Raw genomic sequence first — 17,948 nt, 5'->3', positions numbered from 1 at the left:
CAATGCGGGAGACATGGGTTTGATCCCTGGGTCGGGAGATCCCCTGGAGGAGGGCATGACAACCCACTCCAGTGTTCTTACCTGGAGAATCCCCGTGGACAGAGGGCCTGGTGGGCTGCAGTTCGTGGGATCGCAGAGTTGGACGCGACTGAGCAACTAACGGAGCACAGCCAGCACATGTGTCGGGAGCTTCCCTGCGATGGAAGGCACGTTGTCTGTGGCCTCCACTGAATCCGCGCTGTGACAGGCGTTCTGTAGTCGCCCGATTTCACAGGCGAGGAGTCTCGAGACCAGGAGAGACCCACCTCCGGTCACATAGTGCATGAGCGACAGCGCTGGAATCTGAGTTCAGGTTTTTAGTGACTCTGAAGCTGTTTATTCTCTCCACCGCGTGGGGCGGCCTCTCTGCATCTTGCAGGCTGCGTCTTTGTTGAATGAAACGTGAGCGATGTGTTCCCAGGTTGGCGTGGTAATTGTCTAAGAATGGATTGCTTGGTGATGGATTTGACTGCAATGCTTTCTGTCTGCCAGCATCGTGCGTTTCATTTGTTAGTGGATGGGGTCTGTTGTCAAGTAACAGGAAAATAAGGTTATTTTCCCAATTCCAATTCTCCTTAACAAGTTACCTGCTCAGCGTGCTCATTTATCATGGGAAGAATTAGACCCTTCTTCATTTGTAACCAAATGAAATCCATACTATGCAAGACACGGGAGATGTTTATCAGGGAGCAGATGCAGGACACAGAGGGAAGGACGCTCCACCATCACGCTTCTCTCTCCCCAATTGTCTTTCCCGAACAGAACGGGACTGTCTCTGGATTTAATTTAGAACACTCATTACTGCTAATAGTTATCTGCAAACCACCAGTGACCAATTGAAGAAATGACTTGTCAGATCTCTAATGGAAACAAGTAATTCTGGAGCGTTGAGTTGTTATAATTTCAGCTGTACAACCTGATATATGCTGTGGGGTCTGGGGCCTCAAACAAATGAGATTTGATTATTCCACATCGTGTATAATTAAAATGTGCTCCACTATTAAATGGTTGTTCGTGTTTTATCATAAGAGTAATAATAGCTACTGTTTATTGAGCTCTTGCTCTGAGCTGGGAACTGTAAGTGTTAAGCTCTTCATATATATTACTTTAATATCGAAGCAGCTCTGTGAGATACAGAGTTATTTAATTTTTGAAAGGCACAGTTTTGATTTTTGTTTCTAGATGGAAAAATCTAACAATCTTAGAATTTTAGCTTTACACGTTGCCATTGCCTTTGGAACCGGGAGAGATCTGAGAACTGAATCCAGCTCCCTTTTATGGACTGTAGCCCACCAGGCTCCTCCATCCATGGAATTTTCCAGGCAAGAGTACTGGGGTGGGTTGCCATTTCCTTCTCCAGAGGATCTTCCTGACTCAGGGACTGAACCCAGGTCTCCCGCATTGCGGACAGATGCTTTACTGCCTGAGACACCAGGGAAGCCCCTTATTATGGGAGAGAGGAGAAGCGGAGGCCGAGAGATGCGCAGTGGCAGGGCCGTTCTCAGGCGCAGTTTGCGCCAGGGGCCACGGCCTCTGAAGCCCGGCTGCCTGCTCATCGCTGTCTGCTGGGTGACCTTGGGCCAGTCGCTTAACCTGTCTGTGCTTTCTTTGTCTTTAAAACAGGCGTGTCATTAGTTTCTGCTTCACAGGACTATCGTGCAGATTCATGAGGGAATGTATGTGAAGCACATATGCCTAGCACAGAGTTCATCCTGTGTGATACGTCTTTCTCCTTAAGGTTGTGGTTATATTTATTGTCATTTTTTTTCTACTCTGTCACGGGATTCACATTTCCCTTTCTCAGCTGTGTTCTTGATGACCCAAATACTGATTTTCTGAAAGGCAAGGGAGAGCCTTCTATGCCGGTATGTTTTAGGATTTATGTTTTGTCTTTATGACTGTGATCCTTTGACTGCTGTTAGGGTTTTTTTTTTTATGACATTAATATTTTTTATTGTAGCACTTTCAAGAACAAATTTTGCAGTTGAAATTGAAATGACAACATGGTTCTCAGTGTTTCCCTTTCAGGTCTATAAGTCACTGAGAAATTTCATCTGGCCTGAGCTACTAAATGCAGGATCTCTGCGTTGGGGTGCTTATACGAAATGCTCTTGGCATCTAATGCTGATTTTAAAGTTTGCATACATATTAAAGAGAGGGCTACAATACTTTGGACTTAAAGGGGAAACTCATGATTTCTTTTATTGTAGTCTTGGCTTACGAATATCTGAACATCAGAGTCCGTTAACGAGGGTCTAGCAAAATACAGCCCTTTTGGTTTTGCTTAGAGTTTAGCCATTCATCAGTGGATATTTTCAAATCCATTCCTGTGCCAGGCTGTGTCAGGGGCTAGGGAATTTGCAGTAGATTAAGTGCCCACCAGGAGACTCAGTCTGTTTAGGGAGATGGATAGGAAAATCATGCAGTGATAGAGGTTAAGTCCAGGGCGCTGTGGGGCATAGAGCAGGGGCTTGATCCTGGCCCAGGGAACTCTGGGCAGTCTCCCTGGAGCAGGTGTTCTTGAGTTGGCTCATCAGGGCTAGTAGGGCTTAGCCCAGGTGGGAAGACTGGGAGGTGACCCTAGGCACAGGGGTGCACACGTGTCACAGACACGGAGAGAGCGTGACAGGGCGTGACGAGGCGGGAATCCAAGTGCCCTTTGGCTGGAAGGAGGCTTGGGGGGCGCTTGAGGGAAGTGGGACTGTTGCAGCAGGCGGGGGTCGGGGTCTGCAGGCTCTTGTATGTTACACTGCTTTGTTTGAGTTTTGTCCTGAAGCTGAAGGGGCCTCAATGGTGAGTTTTAATCTGGGGAGGGAAGTGACTAAAACCACTTCCCAGATCAGCCAGTCTGGGTGCTCTGAGGCCGGTGGTGCTGTGATCAGTAAGGAGGCTGCAGTGAGGGGTGGGGTCCAGAGGCGTGGAGAAGAAAGTCATAACTGCAGCGCTAAAGGAGCTCCCGGGATCGGTTCACCCAGGCCCTGCATCTGACACAGGGGCCTCGGGCGCAGAGGGGCAGGGACTCACTTGGTCTTTGAATCCAGGCCTCCGTCCTTCTGGTGCACTCGGGATTCTGCGTGAGTCCCCTTCTGACTTGTGAAAACCGCACATCTTCCTGTGAGTCTGTCAACCGGGGATCTGGTGTCTAATCCCTTCCCCAGCCGAGGTGTCGTCATCTGCAGGGCAGGGCTTGTGGTGGGAGGCTGGCAGGTCAGTGTGGGCTTCAGCGGGAGCTTGCCTTGTTGGTCCTTCTTGGAGGATAACGTCACGGGGAGCGCCCCGGCCCGAGGAGGCCCGGCTGAGCGGCGTTCTGTAAGGGACTCTGCTTCTCTGGCGTGACCGGTTCCAGAGCCTACAGTCTGTCTCTCCCTTTGTCTCGCTCAGAATGCTGTGAGTGAGTGGGGAGACCCAGAATCTGGTTCGGCGTGTCCATCTGGGTAGCTGTTCTTTATCCACAGACAGAAGAGTTTACTCCTGGCTTTTACTGTGACACGTGTAGCTTTCTGTCTCTGTTGATTCAGGTGGATAGCCTTATTTAATGACCGTCTTAAGTCCATAAAGACGTGTACTGAAAGGGATGGGTTGAACCGTAATTTACGTAACCTCTTCCTGTGTGGCGTTCAGACCGTTCCTAATTCCTCACTGTGGTAAACAAAGCGGTGATGAGTGTCCTGGTCCTGCGTCTGTGTTCAGTTCTGTGTTTTTTCCCCCCCTTAGGACAGGTTCTGCTGCTCTTGCGTCCAACCCAGCTGCGCTGAGGTTCTGGTGTTTGTATCGAGGCGCTTATTCAGGTTTGTTGAAAAGTCTTGGTCTCAGCGAGGCAGTTGGTCAACTTTAATGCCTCGTCCGTGCCGTGGCTAGAGTTTGCATCTTCCAGTTTGCCCTGCAGCCTCTGCGTGCTGGGTGTCTGACTCCCGGAGATGGTTCCCCTGCCCCTCAGCCCCCGCCTGCTTTGTATGGCCCTGAAGCTTCTGAAGTAGCGGGACACGTGGATATGACACGTACCTGGAAATGACCAGAATTGGGTGTTAGGTCTGGCCCTGTCACACTAGCAGACCTGTGACCCTGTTTGTTTAGGTTGCTTCTAGAACCTTCTCTGTAAAGCGGGGCTGATACGGTCTCTCATGCAGAACTGGTGTGAGAGTCCCATGAGCTCCGGCGTGGAGAACCCCTCGCTTGACGCCTGGCGCACGGCGGGGAGTCGGGGTGGCTGTCCGCTCCGTCCTGGGGATTCTGCTGCAGCCAGCTCCCCTGGTTCTCCTTGGCCGTTGTCAGTTGCCGCTGACCCGGCTGTGATGTTTCTTTGACCTTGGAACAAACTGCCTGACTCCCCGCCACAGCGCGTGTGACCCTGCCCCGCGTCACCGGCCCCCGCGTCTCCCGTGACACCGCTCTCCGGCATCTGGGAGCTCTGTGACCTTCCTCAGCCGCGTGCTCGGCCTCCAGCGTGCCCTCCCTCTGCCGAGACTGCCCTTCCTCGTCCTCCTGAGCGCCGGGATCAGACCTCCACGGCTGTCTTTACGTGACTTTACAGAGAGGCCGCCGTGACCCCCTTCCCGCGTTCGCTTGGGGCCCGGCACGCGCACGCAGTGTTTTCCGCCCGGAGTCTGATGACTGTTCGCAGTTACGTGTCTTATTGGTGTGACTGCTCACCCGTGTGTCCTCTGTGTGTCCCCCCTGCTCAACACCCAGCCGCACAAGGTGGTAGTCGATGAATTCTTACTGATAGAAACAAGTGTGTTACCTTGTAAGCTGTAGGTTTTGCTTGCCTTACCCGTGCAATGGGAGACGTAGTATTTAGCGCCTGGGCTCGTGGTGAGGACTAAGGAACACACGCCAGTTCACTGCCGGGGCCCAGGTCCTCAGCCGATGGGCGCAGCCGCTGCGTTCTGTGCATCCGGGGCTGGAGCAGTGTAGCAGGAGGGAGGGTGCGCAGGCACCCCAGAGTCCTAGGGAAGCAGGCTGAGAAGGAGGATGGGGGCGCCTTTAGAGCAGGCAGGAGAGCAGGAATCACGCGGGGCGCAGGTTGGCGGAGGTGGTGGACGGCACTCTGGGGCTGGCGGAGTGCCTGTCACCGCCCCTCTGTGGTCCTGGCTCTGCAGGGCGCGGGGCCTGTCGGGGCCAGCGGTCTTGGGAATCCAGTCTGGTGAGTGCTGAGTGCAGAGGCTCATCTGTGTAGCAGGCTGGTCTCCTGCACGCTGGATCCACCGCTCTGAGTCCTCAGACCTCTGAGTGTCCTGGCCACGCCCTCTGCAGACCTGGCCAGATGGCGGGCTGGGCAGTGTAAATTTTTACAATCTTTTTGAAGGCCATTTGGAAAGAGATTTTGATGGTCATAAAAATAATATTACTCTTGAGTCCGATAATCCATCTTGGGGAAATTCATCCTGAGGAAAGAACCCAGCAGAAGGGAAAACTGCGAACATGAAGGTGTTGTCACATTGTGTGTGATAGTGAAAAATTGGTAACAGGGGAGTTATATTTTACATTTGTCATCTCTTTGGCTTATTGCAACAAGCTTGTGTTGAAGGTGTTTCCCAGGTGAGGAAGCTGAGGTTGGAGAGATTCAATGATTTGCTCAGGAGTTTAGTGTGATCTAGAAACAGAAAGAAGGCCAAATGCACGGCTGGTCTTTCTGCTCAGAAAGCCTGCCAGGCGTTCTTCTGGAGCACATTGCATCCATGCGTGCTCAGCAGGGAAATGGTTAAGCAATTGACTGTGAATCAATTCAGCGGAATTCAATGCAGTCATTTTAAGTGATAATTATGGAATTCTGTAGCAACATGAAAATATTTAAGACATGTTAGGGGAAGCAATGGATTATACAAATTCACTTATGTTACAATTTTACAAAAAAAATGTGTATTCATGAGCAAAGACTGAAAATAATATATAGACAGTAGATTTCATAAGATAGTTGCATTCCAAGTGTTGTTTGGGTTCACATTTAAGATTCTGTTATTACTCCAGTATTGTTTGTGGATAAATAGGTGTTTGCCTAGCAACAGCTTTCTGGATGTTTTGAGGACACCGGGAGAGTACTGGAATCAGAAGCTAATTCTAGAGTGTCTTCTTCATTTTACTCACCCCGCTTAGCTCCTGCTGCAGAATTGCCTTACATGCCATGGTATTTACCAGAAATGAACTCTGGGCAGCAGGATTTCATGGTTTTTGTGATGTCTGGGTGAATGGTCTAACAGTTTTTGGACTTTCAAAGAGGATAAAAAAGATCAATGGTAGCGCAAAGATCTGCATGTTGAGGGCTTGAGTGAGAAGGGGATTCATTCTGAAAGTGATCCTGGGTCTTCTGCTTGCTCAGTGCCAGGCTCTGCCAGGTACTATAGCTCATGTAGTTGTTACAACACCTCCATGAGGTAACTGACTTTGATCCTCTTTTCATTGATGAGCGAACAGTGACTCAAAGACGTGCAGTCGTTTCCCCTAGGTTGCGTGGCTGAGTCCACTTCCGGCTCCACTGACCCAGGGCCCCTGCTCTTGGTCCTTGCTGCCTGCAGTCCAGAGGTGCTCTGGGGGGTGAGCTTCCGCTGTGGGGTCCCAGGCCCTCTCAAGCCGCTGAAACTGACGGCCACATCGCCAGAAGCTTGGCTCCTGGCTGAGAGTTCGGGTGGTTGGCGTTGCCCTGCTTCTTCTTTATGCTGTTGGCTTTTGTTGTACTTCCCTTTCTGATGGTGGCCTAGGCTCGGAAGGCCTTTGACAGGGAGTGGGAGGAAGTCCAGTGGTCGAGTAGAAGCGCCTTCAGAGGGTGTCCTGCTGTGGAGCTGGGACCGAGTTGGGGTGGTTCTTCCTCTTTCAGAGGCTCCAGCTCCATGGTCTCACTCGGGTTGCCAGGGCTGGAACGTGGCAAGTGGCGCCCTCGTGTTCACCCACTTTTGAGCACTGAGTTTCTGAGAAATATTTGGTGGATTTTCAGGTATTTATTCCTATTGTATGGTAAGCAATTTTCAGTGTTCCCACTCTTTTTTTTTTTCATTTCTTAAACCTACTTCAAGTGCAGATGAAAAGTACAAATGAAAAGAATATTAATGTTTTAAGTTCTTATGTTATGCCAGGCACAATACTAAACATCCCAATTAATTTCTTTTAAATCCTCATAATAGCTCTCTGAAAGAGGCATTATTATAATCCCATTTTTATAGATAAAGGAACTGAGGCACACAGAATCATGAGCTTGACTAAAGTCTTATGGCTAGTAAGGCAGCCTGGACCGGCTGTATTCGTTCATTCAACACATGTTGATGGAGTGTCCCCTGTGTCCCAGATACTGTGCTAAATCTCAGGGGGAACAGCCGTGAGCAGATAGATTGCAAAGGTCCCTGCCCTCCATAAGTGATGATATTCATATAGCAGGCGTGATAGCAAATAGTACATGTGTAAGGATCGAAGATGAAGGCAGGTTGTGACGACTTCTAATAAGAAAATAAGAGTTCTGCGTGTGAGAGTGACTTGGTGGAGGTAGTGGAGATGGCCCTCTTTGGAGCCAGTTTTTAGGAGGGGCCTTGTGGCGGCTGTGACATTTACGCTGAGATGGAAGGCCTGAGATTGAACCTCCCCGCAAGGGCTGCAGGAATAGCCGTGCACGCAGACGAGGCCCGGCCTGTGTGAGGACCGGGGACGGTGGAGCATGGCCAACAAGGGGTAGGGCGCTGGACGGTCGAGCGTAGAGCCAGGTCACACAAATGTGCGGCCGCGGCACCAAGCCTTTTTTATTTTAATTTTGCAACCCCGTGGACTGTAGCCTGCCAGGCTTCTCTGCCCATGGAACTTTCCAGGCAACAATACTGGAGTGGGTTGCCATTTTCTTCTCCAGAAGGTTTTTCTGACCCAGGGATCAAATCTGCATCTCCTGCATTGCAGGAGGATTCTTTACCACTGAGCCACAGGGGAAGCCCAGGAAGTCTTATCCTAAGAGTGATGGAGGAACTTCCTTGGTAGTCCAGTGGTGAAAACTTCGCTTTTCAATGCAGGGATTGCGGGTTTGATCCCTGTTCAGGGACTTAAGATCCCCCATGCCTTGGAGCCAAAACTTAAAAACAGAACAAAATCAATAAAAGACTTTAAAAATGGTTCACATTTTAAAAAATCTTAAAAAAGTGATAGAAAAAAGCAATGTTTGTCTGACTCTGCAGCCTGTGGGTCTCTCCTTGTATCACATATGGCCTTTAAGAAATTCGTAAATACGTCCAGCCTTCTGACCACTCCATTGTTATTGTGTATTAACGACTATCTCTTTATGTTGTAGACTAAAATACAAAAGAAGATATGGTTCCCCATCTCTTAGAGATGGATTGGGTAGAAAGGCAAATCACCCGGCTGGTAGGCTGCAGTGTGATAGATTGCTGTGACAGAGAAATTAAAGGGTGTATGGAAACATTTAGAAGGAGCCCAGTCCAGCTTGGTGGGGTCGTCAGAGAAAGCTTGATGAAGGACTGGCATTAAGCAGAGAACGAGACTGCCGTTGTTGCAGAAAAGTTGGTGCCTGTATTTCATTTTATTCATTGGGGCTTGGCTGGCGTTTGCAGTGACCTTCTGAAGGTTTATTTACCTTTTCTCATTAAAAAAAAAGTTCTTCACCTATAAATAGAACAAATATTCTTTCAAGTGTTGCTAAGAATTTTAGCAGCATGCACAATGTGGGCATTCTTAGCAACCTCCATAAATAATTTATTGGTAGCCGAGTAATGGAATAGGTTTCTCTTTATAGGAAGCATCTGGCGGGGTAGACTTTTTGTTTGAATGAATGTTTTATGTGCTGTTTCCTTAAAACATTTAAAAGGGAGGCTTTAATGAACCTATCAATTGCTTGTTGCTCTGTTTTTCTTAGCCACAAAATGGAAACTTTAAGTGTTAACAAGGGGCCAGGGGTGGAAAATTTGAAATGTACTTAATGTAGAGTATGCTTATCATTTTCTTTTATCAGTTGTAAAAGTATTCAAAAATTTATTAAAAGGAGTATTATGTGCTATTACCAATTATTTTTTAAAATGTTGAAGAAGAGCCCCAATGAATGTATATTTATGGTGATATAGTAACATTCAGGTACAGCTATTAATATTTTACTTTATTTTATTTTTGTTGTCGTTGTTCAGTCTCTAAGTTTTGTCCTACTCTTTGAAACCCCCGGGACTGCAGCACACCAGGCTTCCCTGGAGTTTGGTCAGATTCGTGTCCATTGAATTGGTGATGATATCTAACCATCTCATCCTTTGCCACCCCCTTCTCCTTTTGCATAAAATAAAACCCTGCAGTTTTAAGTGTTAAGTGAGTTTTGACATATGTATACTCCCTTGTAACTTTTGCCATAATCAAGAAATATATTTGATTTTTTTTTTTTTTTTTTGGTATATGTGTATATAGTTGTAGGCTCATGTGACTGTCAGTCACAATCAGAATGTTCCAAAATGCCAAAAATTCCCTAGTGTTCCCTCTTTGTGGTCAGACTTTTCACCCAGGCCTCTGGCAGCCATCCCTTTATTCCCAGTCCCTGTAATTTTGATTTTTTCCAGAGATCATATACATGGCCTCATACAGCTTGTAATCTTTTGATGGTAACTTCTTCCCCTCACCGTAATATCTTTGAAATTCATTCACGTCATCATGTACCATGGTAGTTGAGTATTTCCCACCATGTGGATGTGCACTTATTCATTCACCCTTTGAAGAGCATTTGAGTTCTCTCCATGTTTTAGTGATTATTCATAAAGCTGCAGCAAACATTCCTGTATAAGTTTTGTGTGTGCGTGTGTGTGTGTGTGCATGGGTTATCACTTCTCTAGGGTAAATACCTAGGACTGAAGTCACTGAGTATGGTAAATGTGGTGTTTTTTTGGTAAGAAACAGCCAAACTATTATTCAGAGTGATTGTACCATTTTGCATCCCCATCAGCAGAGTATGAGAGTTCCGTTTGTTCCACATCTTCATCAGCATTTGGTATTATCAATTAAAAATTTTTTTTGGCCATTCTAATAGATGTGTAGTGGTATCTCATTGTAGTTTTAGTTCACTTTTTCCTAATGGCTAAAGATGCTTACGGAGAAGGCAATGGCGCCCCACTCCAGTACTCTTGCCTGGAAACTCCCACGGACAGAGGAGCCTGGTAGGCTGCAGTCCATGTGGTCGCTAAGAGTCGGACACGACTGGGCGACTTCACTTTCGCTTTTCACTTTGATGTGTTGGAGAAGGAAATGGCAACCCACTCCAGTGTTCTTGCCTGGAGAATCCCAGGGACGGGGAGCCTGGTGGGCTGCCATCTATGGGGTTGCACAGAGTTGGACACAACTGAAGCGACTTAGCAGCAGCAGCAGCAAAGATGCTTAAAAATCTTTTCTTGTGCTTATTTGTCATCTGTGTATCTTCTCCTGTGAAGTGTTTTTTCAAAACTTTTGCCTGGTTTTGTTTTTTTTAAATTGAGTTGCTTCCTAGCCATGACATTTTGAGAGATACTTATGTATTCTAGATACCGTTTCTCTGTTGGATTTGTGATTTGCAAATGTTTTCTCTCAGTGTGTAGCTTGCCTTTTCATTCTCTCAGCACTGTTTTTCCAAAGCAAACTTTAAAATTTTGATGAAGCTCAATTTATTGATTTAAAAGAAGGGTTTCCAATTCATGAATTTGGTAAATCTCCTCCCTTATCTAGGTTCTTGATTTCATCAGACATACATAATGTCTTACTAGATTTGTACTTACAAATCTTCCTTTTTGGAGATATTGTAAATGGTATTTAAAAAATTTTTCAGTTTTCAATTATTTGTTGCTAGTATATTGAAATATGATTGATACCTGCATGCTGACTTTGCTAAACTCACTTAATGAATTCTGGGACCTTTTTTGGTAGATTCCTTGGAATTTTTTGTATATGTGGTCATGTTGTCTGCACGTGAGGGTGGTTTTACTTCTTCCTTTCCTATCTGGATGCCTTTTATTTTTTTCCCTTGTTTTATCACACTGTCTGGAACTTCAAATACATTTTGAATAGGAATCATAAGAGCCAATATCCTTTCTTTATTCTTGATGTTAGGGGAATAGCATTTCATTCTTCATCTTTAGTAAATATGTTTTTTGTAGATGTGTGATTTATTTTTGTATATGTCCTTTAGCAGATAAAAGATGTTTCCTTGAATTCCCAGTTTGTTGAATTTTTATCTTGAATGGTTGTTGAGTGTGTAATGCTTTTTATTATGCACGTCTTGTTATTATCACATGTGTTTTTTCTTCTTTGGTCTTTTAGTTCGGTGGATTACGTGGATTGACTTTGGAATATTGAAGTAGCCTTAGATTCTTGGGATAAATCCCACTCATGATGTGTTAATATGTTTCCAGTTTTCCAAAGAAAGGCAATAGCAAAAAATGTTCAAACTACTGCACAATTGCACTCATCTCACATGCTCAGGAAGTAATGCTCAAAATTCTCCAAGCCAGGCTTCAACAGTATGTGAACTTCCAGATGTTCAAGCTGGACTTAGAACAGGCAGAGGAACCAGAGATCAAATTGCCAACATCCATTGGATCATAGAAAAAGCAAGAGAATTCCAGAAAAATATCTACTTCTGCTTCATTGACTACACTAAAGCCTTTGACTGTGTGGATCATAACAAATTGTGGAAAATTCTTAAAGAGATGGGAATACCAGACCACCTGACCTGCCTCCAGAGAAATCTGTATGCAGATCAAGAAGCAACAGTTAGAACTGGACATGGAACAACAGACTGGTTCCGTTGGAATAGGAGTACGTCAAGGCTGTATACTGTCACCCTGCTTATTTAACTTATATGCAGAGTACATCATGAGAAACGCTGGGCTGGAAGAAGCACAAGCTGGAATCAAGATTTCCGGGAGAAATATCAATAACCTCAGATATGCAGATGACACCACCCTTATGGCAGAAAGTGAAGAGGAGCTAAAGAGCCTCGTGATGAAAGTTAAAGAGGAGAGTGAAAAGCTGACTTATAACTCAGCATTCAGAAAACAAAGATCTTGACATCTGGTCCCGTCACTTCATGGCAAATAGATGAGAAAACAATGGAAATGGTGACAGGCTTTACTTTTTTGGGCTCCAAAATCACTGCAGTTGGGGGCTGCAGCCATGAAATTAAAAGACGCTTGCTCCTTGGAAGAAAGGCTATGACAGACCTAGACAGCATGTTAAAAAGCAGGGACATCACTTTACTGACAAAAGTCTGTCTAGTCCAAGCTATGGTTTTTCCAGTGGTCTTGTTTGGATGTGAGAGTTGGACTATAAAAAAAACTGAACGCTGAAGAATTGATGCTTTTGAACTGTGGTGTTGGAGAAGACTCTTGAGTCCCTTGGACTGCAAGAAGCTCCAACCAGTCCATCCTAAAGGAGATCAGTCCTGGGTGTTCATTGGAAGGACTGATGCTGAGGCTGAAACTCCAATACTTTGGCCACCTGATGCAAATAAATGACTTCGTTTGAAAGGACTGATGCTGGGAAAGATTGAGGGCAGGAGGAGAAGGGGACGACAGAGGATGAGATGGTTGGATGGCATCGCCAACTCAATGGACATGAGTTTGAGCAAGCTCTGGGAATTGGTGATGGACAGGGAAGCCTGGCGTGCTGCAATTCATGGGGTCGCAAAGAGTCAGACATGACTGAACAACTGAACTGAACTGAATTTTTAAAAATTTAGTTGAGGATTTTGAGTCTTTCATTTAGAAGATTTAGTCTGTAGTTTTCTAATAATATTTTTTTCTGGTTTTATGAGGGTAATGCTGCCCTACTAAAATGAAATGGGAAAGTTCCCTCATTTTCTGTTTTCTGGAAGAGATTGTATAAAATTGGTAGAGATTTAAATATTTGGTAGAAATTGCTACTGAAATCATCCTGGAATTTTCTTTCTTGGAAGGTTTTAATTACAAATTTAAGTTTTTAAATAGCTATAGGAGTGTTCAGTTTCTCTTAATTTCTTCTTTGGTAAATTTTGATAATTTGAAGCTTTGAAGGAATTGTGTAATTTCATCTAAGCTCTCCAGTTTACATGTATAGATTTGTATCCATTATTCTCATATTATCTTTTTAATAGCTATGGGATCTGTAATAATTCCTCTTTCATTCTTGATATGGGTAAGTTATGTCTTCTCTCTCTCTATTTATTTTTTTACCAGTTTGGCTAGAGGTATATTAGTTTCATTAATCACTTCAAAGAGGCATCTTTTAAAAGTGATTTTTCTTTGTTGTTCTTCTCTTTTCCTTTTCACTGATTTCTGCTCTTATGGTTATTGTAGTCTTCATTCTATTTGCTTTGGGTTTATTTTGCTCTTTTCATGGTGTCTTAAAATTGAAGCTTAGATTATCGATTTGAAATACTCTTTTTTAAAAACCATTATTTTTGTTGGAGTATACTTGATTTGCAGTGTTGTGTTAGTTTCCGCTATACGGCAAAGTGAATCACATCCACATACATGTAGAGTCCACACGGTGATTCTGTAGAATCTGTAGAGTCGCTCAGATTCTTCCCCATGAAAGTCCTTACAGGGCGCCGAGTAGACTTCCCTGTTCTGCACAGTAGGTCCTTGTGAGCCAAAGTCGCTCAGTCATGTCTGACTCTTTGCGACCCCTTGGACTATACAGTCCATGGAATTCTCCAGGCCAGAATACTGGAGTGGGTAGCCTATCCCTTCTCCAGGGGATCTTCCCGACCCAGTTTTTGAACCAGGGTCTCCTGCAGTGCAGGTGGATTCTTTATCAACTGAGCTATCATATATAAAGTGTATAAATATTTTTTCTTTTCTAAAGCATTTAATAGTATAAATTTTCCTCTCTAAATATTACTCTAACTGCATCCAACACATTTTGATTTATTTTGATTTTCATTTATTCAAAATGTCTTTTGATTTCCTCTTGTATCTATAGATTGTTTAGAGATGTGCTATTTCATTTCTGAGTCCTTGAGAATTTCCCAGTTTTCCTTCTGTTACTGATTTCTAAGTTTATGTCCGTTATGGTCAGGGAAAATAGTTTGATTTCATTTCTTTTAAATTTGTTACATCTACTTTATCTCTTTTCCCCTCCCTCCCCCCTCACTAGGATGCTAGTTGCAGATATTATGACAGCACCCTTGAGAAGTTCAGCGTGAGTCTCTTGCTTAGGACATTCTCTTACACACGCGTAATACTATTGCCTGGTGGAAAGTTGTTATTCGGAGTCCCCCAGCTGTCTCCATATAGCGTAAAAAGATTCCAAGAGTCACTGTATCATTTTATTGTACTTCGTAGTCAGGCCTCTATTACTTGCATTCATTTAGAGGAGTCCCCCAGCCATTTTTGTCCTGAGCTTGTCATCAAGATTTCTGAAGAGTCTCAGTCTGTTGTTTGTAGAGCGCCCTTCAGTTTGGATTTGTTTGACGGCTCTTGATTAAACGTTGTAAGAACGGTTGTATCCGTTTGCGGTCATTTCTGGCCGCCCTGGGTCTCCCTTGCGGGCTTCTTTGTCTGGTTGGCGGCGGGCAGGGCTGCTCTTTGTGGAGGTGCGCGGGCTCCCCTGCTGCGGCTCCTCCCGCCGCGGAGCACGGGCCCTGGGCATGTGGGCTTCAGCTGCCGCCGCCCAGGCTCAGTAGGTGCGGGCTGAGTTGCTCCATGGCGGCTGGAGTCTTCCCGGCCCAGGGATTGAACCCATGTTCCCTGCAGGTTAAGGGTGTAGGTATTTGGGGAGTTCCTTGGCAGTCCATGGTTAGGACTTAGCGCTTTCACTGCCAGGGGCCAGGTTCAGTTCCCTGGCTGGGGAACTAAGATCTCACAAGCTGTTAAGTTGCCAAAAGACAAAAAGAAAAAGAGAAAGTTATAGGCATTTTGGCATTTTTAAATGAAGTTGCTTACCTCCAGCGGTTTAGTTCAGGAGGCACAGCATGTCACTTCTTCCGCCAGGGGCAGGGTAACATATCCTGTTGATTGGGGTGACGTCTGCCAGGCTTCTAAATGGTGACGATGCCTTTTCCTTCTGTAACTGCCGAGCTGCCTGAAGGCTCGAGACGGTGGGAATGCCGTGCCTCCAGTGGTGTTTCACCCAACGCGTTTGCGTGTTGATCTCTGCCCGCGTCGTTTATTACCGGGTATGTGTGTGTTAGTCGACTATGGCAGTTGTGTAATGGTGGTTTTCTCTTCCTGCGACTCTCTACATTTATTAATGTGATTTCTTTGTAAAGAAGAGCTTCCCTTCTTCCTTTCCTTTTCTTTCTTTGCTGACTTGCTTTCAGTGTGGAGTCATGAGTTCTCTCTCTCTACTCAGTTGTTATCCATCTCAGTGCTCAGACGGTCCTGAATGTGGCTCTCGATCCTGGGTTTGTGCAGTTGTAGCAGAGGTGAGCTCTTGTCCCGTTGTAGGCTGGGAAGCTTCGGGCATTCATGCAGGTCTTGTCCCTCAGACCTTACTTTCCATAACCCACCTGTGCTTCTTTTCTAGCAAATCACTGAACTGAAGAAAGAGAACTTTAACCTGAAGCTCCGAATCTATTTCCTCGAGGAAAGAATGCAGCAGGAGTTTGACGGCCCCACCGAGCGCGTCTGCAGAACCGTGAGTGCCCCGCCTGGCGCTGCTGCCCCTGCGTCTTTCCTCAGAGTCATTCGAAGCAGCGATTCGATTAATATCTGTTCTCAGAGTTGGCATGAGTAGATAGCGCTGCTTTCCTTTCATTTGAATTGATTACAGGGAGCGTAAAGATAATAGAATGACCTTAATACTAAGCAAAGTGATACAAGATTAATTTTAAGGGAAAATGGAATTCTGACTTACCATATCTCAATTGCCGTTTTCTCATTATTTATAATTGAAACAAAGAGTGAAATGGTGGTGCATGTCTTTGGAATTGAATCCTGTTGTTACTCACTAGCTTGTGTAACTGTAGGCAAGTCCCTTCAGCTGTCTGGGCTTGCTTCCAGAGTTAAGTGATAATCCCTCTGTCCTGGGGTTATTTGTGTGGATTGAAATGAGTTGATAGATGAAAAGCCTCAGCACACAGTCAGCCCTTGACAGTATCTTATTGTCTTATTGAGGCTTCCACTGGCAGCCCAAAGTCAAGGTTGTCATTTTTTTCTGTGATACGACTCTTCTGTATTCCTTGCGTGCGTGCTTATAACTGTCAGAAAAAAGTCTATTCCTATCTCAAGTCTTGACCTAGAGGCCTCTGCCCGAAAACAAACCGTGGTTCTGGGAGTTGAAAAAAGAGCTTGGCTCTCTTGAAAAGGCAGGAGGCCAACGATGTTTCAGTGCCCTTTCTTGACTTTCTCTCGGAGATTAGCCCTTGGCTTGAGACTCCATTTTTTCCTCCTCTTCTGACGTTTGCACCAGTGGAAATTTTTGAAGGAGGAAAACGAACCCTCCTTAACTTTTAGTGGGTGGACTTAAATGGACTTGTCTTGGAGGCGGATTGTATTATACGTCTGAGCTTTCTCAAGAATTAAAAAGCTCCCTTGTCCCTCAAGACCCAATTTTCCCCCCCTTTATTGTGGGAGAGAAAGACAATGAGGATCTCCCCCTTTTGGGAAAGAAGTGGTGACGCAATAAAATTTTAAAGAAAAGCCTGTCACCTAAAATATTTCCTACTTGTGTATGATTGTCATATATGTCAGGACAAATATGGGTGTTAGGAAATCAAAAACAAGTTAACTGCTTCCTCTTGGTCAGGCTCCTGTCCTGGGTGTTTGTGCCTTCATCATCTTCTTGTTTTAATTCTCAAGACAGTCTTGTCCCATGGGAATGATCCTCATCTTGCGGGAGAGGAAACTGAAGCTCAGGAAAGATCAGTAACGTGCTTGATATCGTGGAGCTGCTCCGTGAGATGGGTTTTGAACCTGGGTCTGCTGCCTCACTGTCCTATGCAGTTTCAGCTCTTCTTTTTCCATTGCTTGGCTAGATGGCTTGATTTGATTATACTTTTATTTAAATTTTAATTTTTTGGATAGGTGTACATGGCTCAGAATCAAAAAATGTGGAAAGTATACACTGGAAAGACTTCCTTCCACCCTTGTCTCCTGGTTCCCTAGATGTAACCAATAGGATTAATACTTTGGGCAGAGAAATGTTACGTGTATGCAAGCAGCCATTGTGTGTGTATATTATGTATCACCGCCCTTTTTACATAAATGTGAGCATGTTCTGCTTTGATATTAACAATATCTTGCATATCTTTCCTTAATAGTGGTTTAAGAGCTTCTTCATTTTTATAATGATATTCCATTTGATACTTATATGGTGTCTTGATTTTCAGTTTAGAAAATATGATCACCATGTATATAAGCTTATAGCTTGAAGTATTAGGCTTGCAAAAAATAATCTCATGGACATGTTAGCCATGTCGTGTTTTAAATTCGCTGGTCTGGGGCTGCCCATTGGTTCATTAGAAAGCAAACCACTTAGAACATGTGACATCACCTGTTATGTAGAAGCTCTCTGCTCTTCGGAGAGCTGGAAGAGGAATCTTCTGTTTGAGGGGGTTTCTGCAGTTTTTCCAAAACCACAGTTGAAGATGTGTGCTGTCACTCACCATCCTCTGTGGAGAGGTCGGTGTTTCTAGGAAAAGCTCTGCAGAGATGACCTCCGTAGTCTCCGTTGTTTGGCAGTGAAGAAAACGACGCGGCCTGAGCCCCGTCTCCCCACCTGTCTTGTTTGTCAGCTCATCCAGTCCTGGAATCCACCAGGGCAGCTGGGCCTCGTGTTTGCTGCGTGACCCCCTGAGGGATCCGAGAAGGGAGTAAGGGCTGTTTCTTCCTTTTCTTTTTTAAGACTTTTTTTTCCCCTTTGTGATGAGAACTCTTTTTTTTTTTTTTTATATTTATTTATTTGTCTGCGTCTTGTGGCACATGGGGTCTTTGTTGTTGCATGCGGGGTCTTTTTAGCTACATCGTCCAAGATCTTTCCCTGTAGCTTGCAGGCTCTAGTTC

The 17,948-nt window shown here is 45.1% G+C and overlaps 1 protein-coding gene across 7 annotated transcripts in view; it reads left to right on the top strand.

The window, feature by feature from the left end:
• The window catches only part of CDK5RAP2 (CDK5 regulatory subunit associated protein 2), a 175,220-nt gene that overhangs the window by 13,585 nt on the left and 143,687 nt on the right, over positions 1-17,948 (top strand). For 6 of the 7 annotated variants that reach the window (XM_065946987.1, XM_065946992.1, XM_065946988.1 and 3 more), the window contains exon 4: positions 15,472-15,582. In XM_065946987.1, coding sequence (XP_065803059.1) covers positions 15,472-15,582 — 111 coding nt within the window. Of the gene's footprint in view, positions 1-15,297; positions 15,371-15,471; positions 15,583-17,948 lie in introns of all 7 variants that reach the window. The other variant, XM_065946991.1, reaches the window with a different exon arrangement.

Source organism: Muntiacus reevesi, chromosome 10 (assembly GCF_963930625.1).
Source record: "Muntiacus reevesi chromosome 10, mMunRee1.1, whole genome shotgun sequence".
NCBI lineage: Eukaryota > Metazoa > Chordata > Mammalia > Artiodactyla > Cervidae > Muntiacus > Muntiacus reevesi.
The sequence above is the reverse complement of the archived record's forward strand: the minus strand, read 5'-3'. Positions and strand labels throughout refer to the sequence as shown.